The sequence below is a fragment of the Sarcophilus harrisii genome, chromosome 2, assembly GCF_902635505.1.
Source record: "Sarcophilus harrisii chromosome 2, mSarHar1.11, whole genome shotgun sequence".
NCBI classification, from domain to species: domain Eukaryota; kingdom Metazoa; phylum Chordata; class Mammalia; order Dasyuromorphia; family Dasyuridae; genus Sarcophilus; species Sarcophilus harrisii.
The window spans coordinates 150,792,257-150,814,967 of record NC_045427.1 but is presented as its reverse complement, the minus strand read 5'-3'; the positions used below and the strand labels follow the sequence as shown (position 1 = coordinate 150,814,967).

The window sequence follows — 22,711 nt, the reverse complement described above, 5'->3', positions numbered from 1 at the left end:
ATCTCTTTCTAGACCCTGAATCTCCCAAACTGTGAACTCCATTGAGTACTTAGATACTTATGAGCTCTCTAGAGGTGTGAACACAAGCATTGTTCTATCAGTGTTAGCAACTTATCACCCTTTAAGGATTCACTCTAAGGTGTGAACCAATAAGCACTGTATCAATTCTATTGAGTTAACACCAGGATTCTGACATCACCCTTGAGTTTTCACCTTGTTTCAAGTTGAGTTGACACTAGGATTCCAACAGCAAACCATCAAGTATCCCTGCCAAGAAAACCCCAGATGAGGTCACCAAGTATCAGACATGAGTAAATCAGCAAGCATCAAAAGAAAGTGAATGATGGGAGTTATCCAAGGTTGGGGCTCTAAGCATCATGACTAGAAATTGGAGTAGAGGGATTCAAGTGAAGAGGATAGTGTATAAAACTTAATTAGTTAACTAAGGGGTCAGAATAGAAAAGGGGGGAAAGTATAGCCAATGTAAACATGGTTATCTGGGATGGAGAGATGGAAGGTCATAGGACAAAGAACTGAGTTAGGGATCATAATAAGCCAGAGGAAAAGATTTTAATCAGAAAGAGATTTCTGAATTCATACACATAGATATAGAATACTTATAGGTGATAGCAAGATCACCTTTGACTTTGATATGATCTCAGTTTGCATGATCTCTGTAGATAAGATGGAATGGAAATAAGTAAGTTAAGAAACTGGGAAGTTAGAGTGTTTGAGGAAGTATCAGTGTAAATGTTTATGTCCCCTAGTATGAGTGCAAAAGTTAGGATAAAAAGAAAGCATGTGAGTTCAACACTACAATCATTGGAATAAGAAGGATGATATTTGGGAGGCTTATAGAAAACAACCCTTACTCTTCTACTTTTGTCAATAAGTAATATGGGATAGGTGAAAGTACATTCAGGACTAGAAAGGATGGGCAGTGAGTGATACCATTTGAGGGAACTAGGATTCAGTAAATGCCAGAAGATGGATAGAGTGATAAAGGAAAAGTTTTCAAACGAAAGCAAGTTTGTTAAATATAATGTCTTCCAGAGAGCACAATGGTAGAGTTGGGCAGGTCTCAAGAGGGACATTGAGAAGGAAATAATTGGATTAATGGGCTAGAAGTAACGGAATGGGCAATGGATGTGAGGTGGGAATGAGATTTGTATAACCATCAGGGGTTCAGAATCCCTGGGATGGAGTAGTATTGGACAGATTATCTCTTTTTTTTTTTTTTTGATTAAAGCTTTTTATTTTCAAAACATATACATAGATAATTTTCAACATTCACCTTTGCAAAACTTTGTGTTCCAAATTTTTTTCCTTCTCTTCCCTCCACTCTAGTAGTAGAGTATTCCAATATGTTAAACATGTATAATTCTTCTATAGATATTTCTACAGTTATCATGTTGTACAAGAAAAATCAGATCAAAAAGGGAAAAAATGGGAAAGAAAACAAAATCAAACAAACAACAATAAAAAAGGTAAAAATACTATGTTGTGTCCACATTCAGTCCCCACATTCCTCTCTCTAGGTGCAGGTGGCTCTCTTTATCACAAGACCATTGGAACTGACCTTATTCACTTTGCTGTTGAAAAGAACCACATCTGTCAGAATTGGTCATCATGTTATAATCTTGCTGTTGCTATATACATTGTTCTTCTGGTCCTGCTCACTTCACTTAGCATCAGTTCATGTAAATCACTCCAGACCTTTCTGAAATCATCCTGCTGATGTATTCTTACAGAACAATAATATTTGATTATTGTTTGGCTCAAAATAAGTACTTAATGAGTGCTTGCTTTCTTGATTGGATTATAGGAGAAGCTTTTTGGAATATAAAAGGATTAGCCCCTAATCTAGAAGATGGCTGGAGGTTGTAGGACTGATGCTGTTTTTGTGACTGTGGGATTTTCTTGGAAAGATACTAGAATGGTTTGTTTTTTCCTTCCTCAGCTCATTTTTCAGATGAGAAAACTAAAACAAATAGGATTAAGTGACTTGCATAAGGTCTCATAGCTAGTAGGTCAGATAGGAATTCCTGTATGTGAGTCCCCAGAAAAGACTAAAGAAAGCTATTTTCACATAACCTAATCTTTCCCAAGTAACTATTTGAAGGTAGCTGGGAAAACTGGGAGATAAGGGGCACTTATTTTAGATTTACAAGATAGTTTCATACAGTTCAGGAACCCTACCTTCCTTTTTTATTTGAAATTAAAGCTTTATTTCAACTATTATCCCTCCTCAGCAAGTCACTAGAGTATGTAAAAAAACAAAACAAATAAAAAATAAAAAACCACAGTCCCTACCCTGGAAGAGGAAAGGAAGTAAACAAACACTTTTTTAAACACTGTGTGCCAGATGCTATGCTGAACCTTTTATAAAACAACAATCTGCAAGGAAGGTACTATCATTATCCCCATTTTATAGAGGAAACTGGAGTAGGTAGATTAAATGATTTGCCTAAGTCACATACTAAGTAGCTCAGGAGGAGTTGAACTCAGGTCTCCCTGATTAAGGGCAACTAGATAGTCTAATAGTAGAGAAGTAGGCTTGTGAGGCAGGAGGGGCTAACCTCAGATACTTATTAACTTTCTGTTCCTGGGCAAGTCACTTAACTCTATTGGTCTCAGATCCTCATCTAAAATGAGCTGGAGAAGAAAATGACAACTTCTACTCAGATATCTTTGCAAAACTCTTACTCAATGGAGGATTGAGATTTTTGTCCTTTGTAATTTTTTTAAATTTTAATAGTGTTTTTGCTCTTAGAGGCCATTTCATTTATCATCATTTGTTTGAGAGAAATCATATGGACTTGTTGCTAAAGTAATGTCTCGATTTCCATAAGCAAGGATACAGTAGCCGTTAGTATTATTAGTGATTATTCAGAAGTAGATTTTTTTTTCTTTGGTATTTATAATAGAATTCAATGCTTTTCCTATAAAATCCAACTTTTTACATACTCTTATATTTTAGATCGTATTTAATAATGACTTTCACCTTTAGAATTGAATTTTATTGAAGTAATAATGATAGTCTAGATTCTCCTTTCCATGTTCAGACCAGCAAATCATAGGTGCTAAGGTGCTTCTTTCTCAAAATGGATAATATTTTTGTTGCATGAGAAGAAAATGGCAAACTCTACTCCAGTATCTTTGCAAGAGTTATACTCGATTGAAATGGCTAACAATTTCCTGACTCAAGATCCAGTCCTTTTACCACTGTTTTACCAGCTGTCTGGAACAGAGTTTCATAGAACTAGAGATGAATGGGCTTAAGAGACCACCTCATACACTCATACATATATTAAGATTATATAAGTTACAGTGCCACCCTTTTGGTTCAGGATCTTGACATCTTTCACTCAGAGACTACTACAATAGTCTGTTAATTGGTTTCCTTTTATTCTTACAGCTATTAAAGTGATGTTCCCAATGTATACATCTGACCATGTCATTCCCTTAGCCAATAAAGTCTAATTCCCTTTTGTCCCCAAGATAATTTATGCCTCAGTTTGGCTTTTAAAACCCTTCACATTCTGTCTCTAGAGCCTATCTTCCCAAAGTTTATTGCTTTTTATTCTCCATTAGATAGTATATTCCAGATGGACTGGGTATACTTCATATAAGACATTCCATCTCCTATCTTGGCTCCTTTGCTCAGGCTATTTCTCATTCCTGAAATATAGTCCCTTCCTCCTAGATTCCTCTTTCAGGGCTCAGCGCAAATGCCAAGCTCTGTTGATAGTGGTATTCTCTGCATAAAATATTTTATATCCACATTGTAAATACTTTATATTTATTTTTGTATCACATTGCTTCACTTTAATAGAATCTTAAGTTCTTGGAAATCAGGAACCTTTTGGCTTTTGTATCTGTTCCCAGTTAGTCCATAATAGGTGCTTAATAAGAACTTATGGAATGAATACAAGATTCCTTGCTAAATGTAAACACAGATTAAAATTTTATGATTAAATGAAACACAAAATAAGGAAATTCATGCTATGCAAAGCCTTGGAGGATGTCCAACACAGAGCAAGGATGAAAAAGGGATTGCTAACTATAGTGAGGTTTTATAGAGACTTCTATTTGGGCTGATATTATTTTGATTACATCAAACCCTTGAAACATCACAGACCTTATTGATGCAATCCATGATTACTTAAACACGATCATCCTAATAATTAATAACCAGAAGAATAACTTGTAATCATGAGTTTTTCTAACACTAATTTATTCTTTTACTTCTAATATATTTGGGGGGAGAATATATATATCCATTGATCTATTTTTTTATTTTAAAAATCTTGTACCCGTTAACTTTGATAATAGTTGCCTTATAATATAATTTGAAGTAATGTAATTCCCCCCTTCCTTATTACTCATAATTCTCCTTAATATCCTTTCCCAATTCTTTCTTCTTTATGAATTTTGTGATCAGTTTAATTTAATGGAATAGCTCAATATTTTGATCAAAATTCCTAAATTATTTCAGTAGTGTTGGCATTTTTTAGTATTTTGACCTAACCAAACCCTACATATTCTCTTCTTTTCAATTACTTAATTCTTCCTTTAAGTTAATGCCAAAATAATTTATATTTTTGTCATTATTGCAAATTATATTTCTCTTCCTATTTATCCTGTTTTTGTCAGATTGATTTTTTGTGGGTCTATAATATAGTCTGCTCTCCAGGTAGTACAGTGTATAGAGAACTGGATCTGGAGTTCATATTTGACCCCAGACATGTAAAAGTTGTATGTCCCTGGGCAAGCTACTTAAAGATGACTGTCAGACTCAATCTTCTTCCCAAGGTTATTGTGAAGAAAAGTGTGATTATATTTGTAAAGCATTCTTTTCAAACCTTAAAGTGTTTTTTTCAAGCAAACTATTACTGTTATTTTTATTATTTTCTAACCATAAGAACCTTGAATGTTCTTTTCCCTTTTACATCTCTCAAAGGGGTTCTATAAGTATTGGTTGGCCCCTTCCCTGTCTGGGGTACAAAAGGTTAGGTGACCTGATCAGATCCACAGGTTATTGTTTGAGGAAAAACTTGAGGCTAGGTCACCTTTATTCTATTCTATTATCTACTTCATTAGGATGTAAGCTGTTTGAGGATAGGAGCTGTTTTTGCCTTTCTATCCTACTGTTTAGTGTAGTACTTGACGCATTATAAGCTCTTAGTGGATTTATCACTTTATTAATCCTTATGTTATAGCATTATTAATGAGTAATGAACCTCCAAAGTTTGAAATAAAGATGCTTAGGCACTAAAAAAATATGATATTTCTTGAATTCTACCTGCAATGGTAAATTTTCATTATTACAAGAAAAAAGTAAGGTAGGATAATAGAAAGGGTATTGAACTAGAAATCAAAAGATCTAGGTTATAGTTCTGATTCTACCACTTATTTGCTATGGCTGCTTGGATAAACCACTTGATTTCTCAAGTATTCTTTATTTCCTCATCTCTAAAATGAGGAGATTGCATTAGTACTTTTTATCCTTTGTAATTCTCCAATTTTTTTTGGTAGCAATATTAAAGTATAAAAGAGAAGTGTGTTTGTGTCTGTGCATACATACTTACATTATATATGTGTATGGAGTAATATTAAAGTGTAAGAGAGAAGTATGTGTCTGTGTATACATATTTATATTCCGTGTGTGTGTGTGTGCACACACGTGTGTATGTGTGTATACATATATAATTTATATTGTTTTCAGGTTTACAAAGTGCTTTACAAATATTATCACATTCAAGGCAACCCCATTATTCTTGTGATGGAAAGTGCCATCCACATCCAGAGAGAGAACTATGAAGATTGAATGTGGATCAGAATATAGTATTTTCATTTTTTTGTTATTGCTATTTTGCTTTTTTTTTTCTTTCTTATTTTTTCCCCTTTTGATCTGATTTTTCTGGTGCGTCATGACAAATATAGAAATATGTTTAGAAGAATTACACATATATAACATATTACTTGCTGTGCCGGAAAAGAGGGAGGGAAGGAGAGAGAAAAATTTGGACGCAACGTTTTTGCAAAGGTGAATGTTAAAAACTATCTTTACATGTATTTGAGAAAATAGAATATTATTAATCATATATCATCATATTTTATTCTCACAGCAATCTTTAGGGATAGCTGATATTATTATCTCTATTTTACAGACAAAGAAACTGAAGCAAGTAGACATGTAAGTTATTTGCTCAAGACCATACAGCTAATAAGTACCCAAGGCTGGATTTTAATTTGTCTTCATGACACAAGGTCTAAAACTCAATACACTAAAGCTTAGTAGCTATAAATACACACATTCGTATGCACACACATATACACATACGTATATACATATAGACACATATATTGGTAGCATGTGTGTGTCTATTTCAGATATATATACATATATCTCTCAGAAATTTAATTAATTAATTATTATTATTTTTGTTGAGGCAATTGGGGTTAAGTGACTTGCCTAGGGTCACACAGCTAGGAAGTGTTAAGTATCTGAAGTCAGATTTGAATTTGGGTCCTCCTGACTTCAGGGCCGGTGCTGTATCCACTGCACCACCTAGCTGCCCCAGAAATTTAATTTTTAAAAAATGTTTTCATGAATTTTCTCTTTTCCCTCCAGTCCATCCTTTATACTGTGGCTGGATTATTCTTTCTTAAGCTTATATCTGTTACGCTAACCTGCTCAAATCTTTCATGGCTACCTGTTAAGTTCATACTTCTTTCTCTGGCATTCAAGGCACTGCACACCTGGGCACCACCCAGCTTCTGTAGGCTCATCCTTTTAATTTACAGCTCAGTCAAAATGAACTTTTTTTGGATTGCCTAGACATGTCCAGGGCTCTCCTGCCTGTGTAATTTTGCTCGCTTAGTCCTTTCCACCTGAAATGTCCTTCCTCCCCCTCTTTGCCTGCTGACTTCCTACCCTCACACCCTGAGGCATGAAATCTTTTCCGGGTGCCTCCTATTGGCAGAGATCTTTCCCTAAAGACGTGGCACTTTTCTACATAGCCCTGTAATATATGTATTCTATTTTTCATTATAGTTACCTGTATTTGATTCTCTTTAATGGACTTCATCTAGTTTTTAATTGTCTACTTCTGTAACAGGCACTGTGCTGGTTGTTGAGGATATAAGAACAAAAATGAAAATAGTCTCTGTCAAACAAGGACAGTATTTTATCAGATTTTTGTATTTCCTTGGAGCCTAGCACAGTGTTTTCCATATAAGAGGGGCTTGATAAATCACCACACAAAGAAGGAAGGGAGTGAATCAGTGGTAGCCATATTCCATGTCATATCTCTGCCCCATTATTGGAAACATTGAGCCAGAGTTTTTATCCCCTTTGCCAGACTCTCAAGGACTGCTTTAGAGATATGGAAGGAAAAAGAGGAAGAAAGAAGAGGGAGAAGGATAAAGAGAGAAGCAGAAACATTTTATTTGTTCTCAGATGTGACAGCTAGAGAACCATATACCAAATAATATCCTGACCAATGTTTTCACTTTGCAATTGCTTCATTTTAGTACATTATATATCCTGACCAATGTTGTCACTTTGCAATTGCTTCATTTTAGTACATTATAACCAAGCCCATGCAAAGTCATAGAACTGCTCTGCAGCATCACTGAGCTGAGCACCTAACAAACAGATAGGTTGGCATTGATCCAAAAAGTCTTTGAGCCCCTTAGGCAATTCTTCTGAGAGTCATTCTGCTGCTGACCATATAGAAATGTATGTCCTATGTATGGATATACATCGTTCCTATGTACCTAACTCCCTCCTCCTTCAAAGAAGGAACTGAAATACAGAGTGCTTAAGTGAATGCTCTGTTGCTCCCCTTTATTTTTTTTTATTATTTTTTTTAATTTAATAGCCTTTTATTTATTTACAGGATATATGCATGGGTAACTTTACAGCATTAACAATTGCCAAACCTCTTGTTCCAATTTTTCACCTCTTACCCCCCCACCCCCTCCCCTAGATGGCAGGATGACCAGTAGATGTTAAATATATTAAAATATAAATTATATACACAATAAGTATACATGACCAAAACGTTATTTTGCTGTACAAAAAGAATCAGACTCTGAAATATTGTACAATTAGCTTGTGAAGGAAATCAAACATGCAGGTGTGCATAAATATAGGGATTGGGAATTCAATGTAATGGTTTTTAGTCATCTCCCAGAGTTCTTTTTCTGGGCATAGCTAGTTCAGTTCATTACTGCTCCATTAGAAATGATTTGGTTGATCTCGTTGCTGAGGATGGCCTGGTCCATCAGAACTGGTCATCATATAGTATTGTTGTTGAAGTATATAATGATCTCCTGGTCCTGCTCATTTCACTCAGCATCAGTTCGTGTAAGTCTCTCCAGGCCTTTCTGAAATCATCCTGTTGGTCATTTCTTACAGAACAGTAATATTCCATAATATTCATATACCACAATTTATTCAGCCATTCTCCAACTGATGGACATCCATTCAGTTTCCAGTTTTTAGCCACTACAAAAAGGGCTGCCACAAACATTCGTGCACATACAGGTCCCTTTCCCTTCTTTATAATCTCTTTGGGATATAATCCCAGTAGTAACACTGCTGGATCAAAGGGTATGCACAGTTTGATAACTTTTTGTGTTGCTCCCCTTTATTAAACACATTTTATTCTCAGGATAGCAAAGACATTTAACATGTAGGAGAAATATTCATACACCATTGAGATAAAGAGTAGAATTGGGAAAGAAGTCCTTTTATCTGGCTTTTAAACTATTTTTCAAATAATGTTTTTACCCAAGTTTTGAATTTAGCTTCGAACTTTCTTTTAAAAAGAAAAGAAAGGAAAAAAAGAAAAGTTTAGATGTTGAGTCAGTGGAAACCATTTGCAGATAGGGAGATAGGATTTTATTTTATTTTTGCACATTCACATAACTTTAAGCATAACTGGAATGTTAAGCTTCAGCCTGGAATGAATTTTTCTGTCTGAATTATAAAATCCATGGTTGTAGGAAGATAATCATAGAAATATTCACCGACCCATAACTGTTTCTTTGCAAAAGAACAGGCGCTTAAAGCATTTCCTAGATTAGTACACCTCACTTAATAAAATTCTAAACTTTTAGATCATAAACATTTGGGGAGTGAAAGGGGGAAAGTCTGTTCATATTATCCTACTCAACCTCTTTATAGGAACAGATAGGGAAAGATGATGCTCCTTTACCAGACTTGGTTCTTACATGACAGCTTGGATAAATGACTCTGTTTTGCTCCGTTGACTTTGGATATACAATATTTGTAATTGTATTTATACATCACCTTTGTCTCAGAAAGGTATAAAGACCTTCTTATCAATTTATCTTGTTAAAAAGTGAGACTGAAAAAATATTTCAATATGCTGAAGGAAAACAGACCATGTGGGTGAAGTCTGTTATATCTTACATGGGTGTCTGCTTTAGGTTGGTACAAATGAAAACAGAAAGATTTGTAGCAAAAAGTAAAGGGTTGTTGAAAGTGATTACAAGATGCGTTAGATGGAGTTTTATTATTATTATTAAAGCTTTTTATTTACAAAACATATGCATGGGTAATTTTTCAACACTGACTCTTGCAAAACTTTCTGTTCCAAATTTTTCTCTCCTTCTCCCTATCCCCTTCCCTAGATGGCAGATAGTCCTATACATGTTAAATATATTAAAATATATGTTAAATCCAATATATGTACATAATTATAGTTATCTTGCTACAGAAGAAAAATCGGATCTAGAAAGAAAAAAAAACTTGAGAAGGAAAACAAAATGCAAGCAAACATCAACAGAAAGCATAAAAATGCTATGTTGTGGTCCATACTCAGTTCCCACAGGCCTCTTTCTGGGTGTATATGACTTTCTTCATCACTGAACAATTGAAACTGGCTTGAATCATCTCATTATTGAAGAGAGCCATGCCCATCAGAACTGATCGGGATATAGTCTTATTGTTTCTGTGTATAACGATCTCCTGGTTCTGCTCATTTCACTTAGCAGGCCTCTCTAAAATCATCCTCTTGGTCATTTCTTACAGAACAATAATATTCCTGGATGGATTTTTTTTTTTTAACAATTAAACCAATAATAGCTCATATTTTTATAGATAGCTTTTAAGATTTGCAAAACACTTTATAAACATTAATGTAATCAATTAGTAAACATTTATTAAGTGCCTACTATGTATTAATGCTGGGAATACAAAAGAAAATGTCCTCAAGTTACTTATAAGCTTAACCCTAGAGAATAGGTGCTATTATTGTCACCATCTTACAAATGAAGAAACTGAGTCAGAAGTTAAATGACTTGCCTAAAATCACACAACTAGTAAATGACTGAGGCCAAATTTGAACTCAGTTTTCCTCACTCTGGGTTCAGCATTCTACCCCCTGTACCAAACTGTATCCAAATTAAATTAAATAGGCCCTTATAGGATGATGCTTTTACTCTAATTTGAGCCATTGCCTTTGTTTTGATTTTGTACTTTTAAGCTGCAGCAAATTGTAGGGAAAGGATGAAGTTTGAAAAATTGAAGAGAAACACCTTAATTTGACTCAGACCTTCTACAGCACTTTGCTCCCTTACACTTTCAGTATTGTGGTGGCAGTCGGCCAAGAAAAGAGAAAAATGGAGAGGTTCCAGTGTTTTAATCTTAGACCATTTCATGGTTTGTTGGTTTGTGTGAACTAGAAATTCAGGAACTCACAGTTCTAATCCCGGCCTGTCCATGACTTACTGGGTACCCTCAGGCATAGCACTTAACTTCAGTTTACCTCCTGAGTTTGTCTTACTCAAAAAAAATAAGCCAAGGGACCCTCAGTGAAGTGGGATCTCAATGACAAGTTCAGGTCTGATATGTTTTTTACATAGCTTAAGAAACCAGTCAGTGCTTTGCATCCTAAGTGTTTTTACATCACTCCATCCATAGAGATAGTTTAGTTCACCCTAGAGAAGATATTGTGGCACTGCTGAATGAATTGCTGATGTGGTGAATGTATTCTTCCTGCCTTGGTCCTTTTGATCAAAGTAGATCAATAAGCAACAGTTTACATTATTTCAGTAGTTATTGAAAGAGGTATGGTAGAATTTTGGTGTATGTTAGCTCTGATTGAGACTTTTTGTTAGTGCCTACCATCTGGAATCTCTTGAATACTTCATATTCTATATTCAAGAACTATTATTACCCTTCAAGGAAAACTGGAGGCAGGGAGAAATGAAGGTAAAATGCTGTTATTGTGAGGAGATTTGCACAGGAACTTCAATATGATAGATTTTTGTTTCTTGATTGCTCATTACTGGATGATCCTGAAATAAAAGTTATGGAAAAAGTATTTAGGGTCATTGGTGGAGGGGAAAAGAATTTGAATTCTCTTGAAAATTAAGGCCCTGTTAATGATTGATACAAAACACAAAAGCTTGTGGTTTATGGTAGATGTTCACACTTAAGTCCAGTTCTTAAGTTAACCTCCCCACTCCAATGCTTGGATTTTAAGAACTAAGTGCTGAAATTTAAAAATGAAAAGAAAAAAAAAAGGAAAAAAAGGAATTTGTTTTCACTGATCTGATGATCTCCATTTAATTCTACTGAGCTTGACTCCTGTTTCATCAATGATTCACTTTGTTACTCTAAAATCAGAGGCCTTTTTAAAAATTTCCTGCTTCTTTATATTTGGGACTAGGTTTTTTTAGTTCAATTTGTCTAACATTTATTCCCTATAGATCCAAGAAGGTGATTTACTAAATACTTGGGATGAAAAACATGATCCCTGCTCTTACAGAGCTTAAAGCCTAGTAAGAGAACAAAACACACACACAGATAATTTCTTCATCTGGATTCAGTTTATCTTCCTCTATTTGTTTTTCACACAACTTTCATTCTCATGTATGTGTGACCAAAGAACAGGTTTCAAGTACTGTCTCTGACTGACTTATCCTGTCTGTGTGATCCTAGGCAAGTCACTTGGCCATTTGTACTCTAGGAACTCTTTGAGACTGTAAATTGAAGAGGCTCCAACTTGCATTGATGGAGAGAGTTTCCTTTTCTGGGAGTCATCTCAGTGAAGTTCCAGTTGCTATCCTTATCCTAATCTATCTTATCTGGCCCTAACCTTGTCTTCCTTTCTTCCTATTTGATGACACTTGCCCTTTAATCTCCTGTTTCTAGCCTTCTGAAGGCTGTACTGCGTCTCTTGCCTGAAGTACACTCCTCATACTTCAGCTTCTTTCTTTTTTTAGGGAGCAACTCATGTGCCACCTCCTTCAGGTAGCCTTTTTCTGATCACTTTATAAAGTTCTCTTCCTCATCATATAATTATCTTGTATTTATTTTTATTTGCTTGTATCCCCTAGTAAAATGTTTCTTGTGGGCAAATATTACTTCCATTTTCTTTTCATATATGTAGTACCTGCTACACAGATAATAATGAATATAACTATTAATAAATGTTGAATTGAATTGAATAAGACAGGATATAAGAAAGGAACTTCTAAATACAATGTCTTCAGCTGTAGCACAGTTTAAGTTATATGTTTATTTAATTAAAGTCAAGTAAAATATTTAACTTCTGGGGTACAAACACACACCCATGGCAATTGGTGGAGCAAGTTCCCGTCATCGAAAAGAGTTAGAAATTGCGGGGAAAAAAAAGCTTCTTAATAGACCTAAGAGACTTAGATCTAGAGGAGAATGATTCCCCAACTTAGTCTTACTCAGTGGTTTCTTGGCTCTTTATAGGTCTAAATTAAGTAACACTCCAATGTCTGCTGGAAAAAAAAAAGAGGCAGGCAGTTTGGTTGGAGTGAGTGTATGCTCTTTACTGATGTGCCTCTGTGTCAATGCATAATTCCATGCTACCAAAGGTTACTGGGTGGATCCTCTACTACTCTTAATCTTGGGCACAAGGCTATACTTTCTCTTTCTCATCTCTCCAGCATATGGACTTCCCCAATTAAATGATGAACTTCAAAAGTTTCAGAGTTTGGTCTTATTTCAAATGTTGAGTTGAATAATCTGAACCTCTGGAGTCAGCAAAATTGGACTGGAAATCCAAGCGAGTTTTCTCAGGAGGTTTTTGGAACCTTGGCTTTTGTCCCAGCTGGATCATCAAGTGGAAAGAAATACAAAATGACATTTCAGAACTTTTAAAGAGACTCAGTTAAATTACTAAAAATGGGTAAAAGTTCAGGAAGGATGGGTAGGTGGATTCTATTTATTTACATAGTGGGAGTTTACCTGTCATCTCATAACTATAAATGAAAATGTATATGCCAGTAGCAGGGGGCAGATACCCCCAATAAGTCATCCAAGCTGGCTAACCTCTCACTCTCAAGACATTTTCTGTTAACTTTATTTCTGCTTTTAGATGCTTTGGAACATCTTAACTCTGCCTTCAGCATCTCTTTTGTCCTGCCTGGTTCTCCTTAACACTGCCAATAATGGAAACAAAGCTGTTCCAGACCCTTTTAGTCAACTGGTAATGCAGCTGGTGCTGCCTTTGAAAGCCCCTTTTCCCACTACAGCTGGGATGCTTTTAACTTGAAGGGGTTTTAGTTTGTGTTATATTGTACTAATCAGGATTCAGATAGACTTATTCAGACTGCATATCTTGACTCAACTTGAATATACAGTGGGGCAGTGATATTTTTGTCACTGATAAAAGTGATACTCATCACTTGTGTCATTATCATGACTCACTGCTGCAATTAGTAGAAAATATAAATTGAGGGGGAAAAGCGATTCTGGTCTCATCAAAGAAAATAACATGAGTGAAAGAGAACATGTGTTTTACCATGTGTATCCATGTCTGTGTATTTGTTAGAAAGAAAAACAGAGTTTTTTGAAAACTAAACTGATGACATGGTTAGAAACATTCTAAAGCAGAATTGCACAAATCATGTTGTTCAGAGATGTGTGATTTTCTTACTATAAATTTACTTTAGGCACACTGTGGTATGTGTGGTACAGAAAGCTCTTTAAGGAGGACCTGGATTCAGGACTCACACCTGAATGGTTTTAGGCAAGTCTTGAGCATCACTTTCCATTTGAACTTCATGACCCCTAGCATCTGTCCCTTCTAATCCCCAATCTAAGATCCCCTACACATTCATAAGAACTTTGGTTTTCCTCTTCCTTTGTCATTAGGCTCTTTGCATGTTCTTCCCCATACTTGTTAGTAAATAAAAATAGCTTCTTACTCTAATATACTATCATGTTTCACATAAATCTCTTCAAGTTTTGAGATAGAAAATAAAGCTAATTTCTTTCCATTTTGCATCCTTGAGGATTTTGCTGGAGTTCAGAGATAAGTAGAATTAATGATTGCCAAATTAAAATCAAGTAGGACCTCCCCCCCACTCTAGGTATATAGTACCTTTCATTTTAAAGAATGTCTAAAGACTTTCTCCCCCCCTTTGAGTTAGCCCCATTAAATCTGTAATCTTTGGGAGCAGTCAATGGTGACATCTAACATTTGTCCTATTTGTACTTTAGATAGAGGTCAAGCAAACAAACAAAGACATCATTATGTTTTGGCATTTTCTCTTTTTAAACAAGTACATTAAAAGTACTCTGGGACATATTATGTCAGTTGAACAGTGGGGGCAGATGGGGAGTGGAGAGATGGGGAGCAGCTCTTAGTAGCTGTGCCTTTTGAAACAGAATGGTTACAGGAAATAATAGACGAAAAGGATATGGAAGGGTTTTGGTGGGAAATAAATGGCACTGTGTTGTTGACGGAAGAAAGATTTTGGCAGAGCTGTTGTTGTGACTGTTCCTGTGGCTTAGAAAGGAATTTCCTACAGACTGGACTAACCATTAAAAATGTCTCTGCTCTTAGGAGTCCGAAGTGCACCGAGGAACCTGCCTCAGGAGAATGGCCTCTTTGACAATGGCTGCCAGTTGTCAGGACAAAAGAGGAAGTTTCTTTAAGGTAAAGGGAAGCTTTGATTCATCAAACTTGTTGCAGGCTGGTTCCCTTTGCTCTGCAAATGGAGGTCTGCATGCAGTCCCTGCCTGACTCCCAGCCACAAAAGGAATTCCCGGAGCTTTCTGCTGAGCTCAGTTCCTTCACACAGCTGCTGTTTGTTATCCTGCTTTACAGTAGTTTGGGTTTTTTTTTTTTTAATATATAATTTAATATATCAATATAAACATAGAACACATGGCTGAGGCTGAAAGGGATGCTGCAGTGTATATGACATTCATTCTATGAAACTTTATTTGTAATGAGGTGACTTTCTCTCCCCAGTGTTTGATAGCTTTGTCAGGGAGTCTGCTTCTAATCTGGCTTTCCTTCATATGTGTCTGGACAATGGGCAACTTACATGTAGCTACCCCTACATCCCCAATCATGTGGATTTCTTTCACTGTTGAGCATTTCACTGTCAGTTTTATGTGATGAAAAACAAAATGAATGTTTTAATGGGGCTTTGTTGAGCTTGCTGGGTTTTTTTTTTTTAAAGCATTAATACACTGAAGAATTGTGCAAGATGAATTTTTTTTGTTTTGTTTTTACTTTTTAAAACTTAGAATGATCATTTAGTCATTTCTAACCAGAAGTCCAGAATGAAGATTTTTAGAAATCTGTCTTTAGTAGGTCTAGTCAATGACCTAATAATGTCAACCTAGTAGAAGGCAGTTCAGAAAGCTGTGGTTTTTATTTTAGTAATAACTGTTCTTTGATTATTTTTGTCATTTTTGCTGGGAAAAAGAATCTATGTCTAGTTATTATGCCTATTCTACATGTTATAATGCTCTAATGCCTCCTTTGGGTAGTAATAATAATTTCAATTTATATAACCCTTTAAAGTTTGCAGTATTCTTTGGCTGTGTTATCTTATTGCAGTCTAAGAATATCCCTGTCAGGTCGGTACTATATTTTTTCTCCAATTTATAGATAAGGAAACTCAGTCTCAAAGAGGTTAGATGATTAAGTGACATTATTTGGACTTAAGAAATCCAGAATGTTCATGATTTTTCTTTTATTTAGTTTGTTTTGAATCACACCATTGTTATTAAATAGGTAAAATGAAGCCATATCATAGTCAAGAAAGAGAATTAAATGAGAATGATGTCAGAGAATAGCCTCACAATCCATTTTCCAGGTCTCTGCATTGTTTGCTTGGCCAAAGATATTTTATTTAACTATTTAACACAAACAGGGTCTTGCAGTAAACCAAGATCCCTTGATTAATCCTGAAGAATAATACAAGGATTGTACTAGCTAGTTACCAATTTATACTGCACAGAGAGTGAATCTCTATTTAAAACAAAAGAAAGAAAGAAAACCATAACATGTACTTTATTGCTGACATACTGTCACTGTCACTGCATGTGACTCTATGTGAATTCACCATTTAGTCCTTAAAGAGTAAGTAGCTTTTATTTTTAGATAGTAGTTCTCAAAATGTGATCCAGGCACAACTCTAGAGGTCCCCAAGGGATCAGTAAAGTCAAAGCTATTTTCATAATAATAATCTCTCTCTCTCTCTCTCTCTCTTTCTCTCTCTGTCTCTCTCTTCGAGGCAGTTAGGATTAAGTGACTTGCCCAGGGTCATACAGCTAGTAAGTGTCTGAGGTCAGATTTGAATTCAGGTCCTCCTGACTCCAGAGCCAATACCATAATAATAATTTCTAATAAAGAAATATTGATGGATTAGAAACTACATAAATAAAAGCTCTTGAGGGGATGTTCAGTTTTCAAGAGTGTAAAAGGGTCCTGAGGTCATTCTACTAGTTTATAAACCCCAGGATCAAATATGTAAGTGAAAAATATATTTATTGTTAAAATATTTTGTCACCAAGAAAAAAAAAAGAACATGTTTTAGATATCAAAACTAATCTATAGACCACATGCCCATCCACCAGCAACACTCCCAGGTTGAACCAGATTAAAATATAATTGGGAACTGTTTAATAAGATATGAAAATATAGTAAAACACAGACAATGTTAAATTGTAATTTTCAAAGTCATGTTTTGGCTTGCAGATTGACACCACTATTATAGAGTAACTGGGTCCTTTGTCAAAAGTAAATTTTCTAGTATAATATTTCAATGCTTTATCCACCTCTTATGCTATGTGAGTATACTAAACTGATGGCTTCAGTGTAAAAAATGTTTTCAGTTATGTTTTTGATTCAAGAATGAATTAATTCCACAAGCTTTTTGATTATTTTGTCATTTATTTACCCAATCTTTATCATTTATCTCCTGCTTCAGACAAAACATTAGCCAATAAGGTTTCTGGATACTGTGTTATCTCTGAAATCCAAGATAATTATTTGAAACCTTCCTTGTGTTTTCTTCCCAATTTTCTTCCCAATGCTCCTATCAAGGGTTATAAGGATTGATTTATGATCCAACTTTTCCTCTTCCTCTCCTTCCTGAGTTGAAAGACAAAACATATACAAAGAGCCAAAATTATGGAGACCCTGTTATTTTCCCTTGGATAATTGACTACAGCTATTATTCAAGCAGAATAATACATTGGAAACTTTAAAACAGATATGTTGAATGTTACCCAGTGATCATCAGTTTTCTCAAACCAGTTATAAGAAAGAATATTTTCTTTACCCAAAAAGGGTAGTGAAAGTGGTAATTATAAAAGTTGTAGAGGAGATACTCTAGACCAAAGAGTGTAGTAGGACTGGAAAGGGAAGTTGGGTCCATGTTGTGAAAAGATTTGAATGCCAGGCTAAAGAATTTAGATTAGGAGATATTTACATGTTTTTGTAAATCCTTGGGTCTTAATCATAAATTATTACTATATGTTGTATTATCTTAAAAGCAATTTCATAATATAGTGTCCAGGGTGGGAAAAGAACCATAAATAATTTATGAGGTCATGAAGCCAGTGGGCAACCTCTAACTTTAACTTTCCTTTATCTCCCCTTCCCTACCCATACACCAAGTCATTTTGCTTCTTCCTTAGTTGGAGAGTGAAATTCAATCCTATCTTCTTCAGGAATTATTTCTGATCATTCTAATTCTCTCTCTCCTCTCTCTGAACACATAGTGATTTTTCCAGCTACATGGTTCATAATATATGATGCTTTATGTAAGACATCTGCCCAATGTATACATATATCTTTCATTCAACAAACATTAATTAAGCTTCAATTATGTGCAAAGATACAAAGTTGACATAAGACATATTCTGAACCTTATAGGACTTAACATTCTAGTTTTATATAATGTTTTATATGCTGCCTTGTAAAGGACAGAAATGGCATCTCTCAGTGATATTGTAAATTCTTTCATAAAGTGTGCATTCACATTCACCCACATACCATTCCTTTTTACAAATGGTATGTTATTAAACTATGAGGTTGAATGTACTCTCAGTTAGAACGATACTTATATTGTTTAATTCATTTGCTTTGGGGAGTTTGTACATTGTAAGGAAGGTATTTGGTGTGTTGAAACAAAAATTGTCAATCACATTTTTATTTTATAATTTGTTTTTAAGATTATAAGCTCCTATAGAATAGGAGTCATTTTCTGAATTTCTTTTTATCTCCCACAATGTCCCACCCAGTGATTTTTGCAATAAATATTCATCGAATGAATGAATTAGTGAATGAATGTTGTTATTCTTTTATACTTAAAGGATCTAAGTAGTATCGTGATGTTATGGTTGAGCTATAGTGTGTCTTATTGGCTGATCAATCCAGTAGGAGTTCAATAGGCTCTACCACAGGTTAGAGACACAAAGAATCCATTTGAACATGATGTCTCTTGATTTCCCATCTCATGTTTCCTTTCTGCTGCTGTAGTTTTGCTTAGCAGAATGAATGGATGATGAATGTATGAATAAATGAGTAAGAACAGGAAGGAGGTTGTAAGAAAAAGTACAAAAGTACATCTAAGCCGTAGAAAGTATTTCAGAGAATAAAGAAAGAATAGTGACATTTGGTACCTACAAGGGGATTCTTCATGCATTTAAATCAGCTCAGTGGCAGAATGATTAAGTGCTTTTAAACTTGAGCTAAGCTTACTGAATAGCATGACATGGTATTGATATTCTTCATCAGGGCCTTCATCTGAAGCTCCTTTACTGTGTAGAAAAGTTGTTAGTTGTTCTACATGGATGTCTGCACATGCTAGAATTCAGTGGCCAAGATGGGAGACTTGAGCTTTAATAAAATAGAAAAGAAATGGGGGAAAGAGTGTAGAACTTTAGGGCATGATTTTTGATAGAAAGAGTCACCCTTGGGATTTGCTACAAATGAAGAAACAAAAAATCTAGTTTGTGGAAAGCAGAGAATTCCTGGAATAAAATGCTAAAGCCCAGTCTCATCATAGGAAATTTGCAGCAGTGACCATGAATAGCTGTTAAAAGTCAAGTGGATGAAAGGTAGGTCAGAGTATTCTCTGACCTACTAAAAGCAATAGCTGACAGATGCATTGAAGGACCGGGATGAGGAACTTAAAAGATGTCTCAACATGCTTCTTGTTTTAGGCGTATCCAAAGAACTGTGGGTTGGATTTTGGCTGCAGATGGAGAAATTCTGAATTATATAAAACTGGAGAAATTTACCTTAGAATCAAAAGAATCAGAATTTTAAAACTGTAAAAGAAATCTTAGAGATCATCCAGTCTGACCCATTTCCTGTTATAGATGAGGATATAGCACCAAGTCCACTGAACAGATAAGTTTAAACTTACAAAATCAGTTTCTAATTATTTTTTTTAAATAATGAGAAATTTGCTTTTATTCCTCTCAGTCTATACTTTTGATTTAATCAGTGTTGGGAATTTCCAATGTAGAAACTCCCCACAGTGATTCAGATTGGCAACCTATTTGTAATTTATAGTATAAGAGAATTTCTTGGAGTACTGATGGTCACATTGAATCACATTCTATGGTCATGTTATATTGGTATATGTCAGAGAGGATGTGAACACAGGTCACCATATCTTCAGTCACCTTGTCTTTTTCCTTCCTATCACCAATTCCGTATTCTTAAAGAGTAGGCTCTCTTAGATAGAAGACTTCTTCCTAGGACGAGGCTGTTCAATTGCAACACAAAAGTCTAGGAGTTTTTTTTTTTTGTTTGTTTGGTTTTGATAGCCTGTATATGTTCTCAGTTTTCACTTCCCTGGTTCATCTTGAAGCTGGGCAGTCTTATGGACTCTGATTAGAACTCACTTGCTTTTATGTTATCCAGACAGTTGATTTTATCTGACCTGATAAAAGAAAGAAAGAAAATATGCCTTTTTTTGCCCCAACCCAGCCCTCTTCTGCCTCTCAACCTCCTAGTCTTTTGGGAAATGTTCTGAACTTCTCAGTATCATAAACAAACCAGGATTTTTTTAAGGATCTGCTTAGGCAGCTGCAGTGAGCTTCTCAACTTAGAGACTGTTCTGATTGTTTTAGGATGTTTAGATAACTAAGAATACCACCATTTGGTTAAGAGGTTAATTATGTTTCAGTTAAATCATAGGCCAATAGATAGAATGCCAGGCTTAGAATTAGGATTTCATGTGTGCAGATCTGGCTTTAGACACTTACTAGCTGTGTGACCCTGGACAAGTCACTTAACCCTGTTTGCCTCAGTTTCCTCATTTAAAATGATTTGGAGAAGGAAATGGCAAACCACTCCAGTATATTCACCAAGAAAATCCCAGAAGAAGGTCATAAAGAGTCAAACATTCCTGAAAAACAACTCAATAGCAACTAAATCTTGAAAATATTTCTTAGTCTGATAAAGTACATAGGCTCACCTAGCCAATGAATGACTCTGTAGATTTATAAAGTAGATAAATTAGTAGTAGGTGATAACATATTTTATAGCCTGCAGATCTTTTAAATGACAAAGTACTTCTAGACCTTTAAAAAATGATCCATATTACAAAAATTCAGGAAGTCATCTGTGGAAGAAGTACCCCTCCCTGTATGAATGCCAGCTTCGGTCCATTTGTTTATATCAGTCCTAAGGTAGTCCCTACCTTGTTTGGAACTCTTCAGATTTTTCCTTGAATAAAAATTAATTTCATTATATATATAGCTAACTCAACTATCCAGGATACTAGAAAACAGACATAAAAGAGGGTTAAAATTCATAGATAAAATAAAAAACTCATATTTGTAATAGCTTCTTCCTTCCCTACCAAACCTTTATCCAGAGACACCAAGGAGAAAAAGAATTTCTTTGATTTTTCAGTTCTTTTTATTTCCTTTGTAGAAACTCTGAGCAATGCTCCAAAGAACACAGTTCTCAAAAGATCAGACACCTAAAGAATTTAGAGTTGGAAAGGACTTTAGACATCACCTAATATAACTTTCCATCAAAGGCAGGTATTCTTCCCGACATCTTGTCATCTACCTTCCAAAATCTTTTTCCTCATAAGAAACTCTGCTTTATTTTTGGAAAGCAAAGAGTTGTTAAATTCTTCTGATGCTACAGCCAAAAGCTGCCTGTATTTAAATCTTGCCCATTTCTTTATGTTCTGCCCTCTGAACTGCATAAAATGTCTGATCCCTTTTCCATATGGCATGACTACAAATATTTAAAGAAGTAGCTAGGTGATTGGAGTAGTTAGAATATTGGTATTGGAGTCAGGAAGTTCCAATCCGCCCTGTCACATGCTAACTTTTTAGCCTCAATTTCCTCATTTGTAAAATGGGAGTAAGAGTAGCACCTACCTCACAGACTATTGATCAAATGAGATAATATAGAGGGAAATATTTGTTCATATTTATACGCATATATATATACATACATATATGTAATGACAATCATTATAACTCCCTTAAGTCTTTTCTTTCATACTATTTCTTGCAGCATTTCATTAAATGGAATAGTTTCACACCACTCCTTCTAATTATCCCATCTTGGATGATCCCTGATTTAACCAAAGTTATTTTTAAAACAAAATATCTAGAATAGAACATAGCCTTCATAGAGTGTCACCTAGAGAAATTCACTGACATCACACAACTGGCTACAGAACTAGGATTTGAATACAGTCTTCTGATTTCATATCCAATGAAGTGAATTCTTAGTCAAAGAAAAATTTGCCAATTTCCAAGGAAGTTTTGGGGATTATTATGGACTGATAGAAACAAATGAACTTAATCTGGTAATCCTACATAGGTACTTCCTCTTCTATAAAGTATAGCCATTTTCCAACCGTAACATACTGCTTCTTATTGGCAAAAATAAATTCACAATAATAACAGCACAGTTGAATTCTTATCTTCCTTTTTCTGGATCCTAAAACTTGGAAACTAAGTTTTGTTAGCTTTTCTGGAGAATTGTTTGGCTCCTAAGTAACAATAATATGATTGAATTAGTGATCTAAAAAGGGTTTTGATTTTTTTTTAATGTATTGAAATATAAAGCTGCAAGTTCTGAGTTATTATATCTATAACAGCAAATGTTTTGCTTCTGGATATTTTTTATTTTTCCTCAAGTAAACTTTCAATTGTATTTTCCATAGGCTCATACAGCTAGAAGAGACCTTAATGGTCATCATCATGTTAAATTCCCACATTTTATAGATGGATATATCAAGGCTTTGGGACTGCTGGGTAGCACAGGAGATAGAGAACCCATCTTGAAGTCAGGAAGATCTGAGATTAAATCTGGCTTCAGACACTTACTAGTTATGTGACTCTGGGCAAGTCATTTAACATTGTCTCAGTGAATATAATGTGAATATAATTTCTATTATT

General features: G+C 35.0%; 1 protein-coding gene across 6 annotated transcripts in view; it reads left to right on the top strand.

Moving 5' to 3' along the window:
* RIN2 (Ras and Rab interactor 2) overlaps positions 1–22,711 on the top strand; it is a 214,610-nt gene that overhangs the window by 109,956 nt on the left and 81,943 nt on the right. For all 6 annotated transcript variants that reach the window (XM_031951051.1, XM_031951053.1, XM_031951055.1 and 3 more), the window contains one exon: positions 14,868–14,960. In XM_031951051.1, coding sequence (XP_031806911.1) covers positions 14,904–14,960 — 57 coding nt within the window. In that variant the 5' untranslated portion in view covers positions 14,868–14,903. The remainder of the gene's footprint in view (positions 1–14,867; positions 14,961–22,711) is intronic.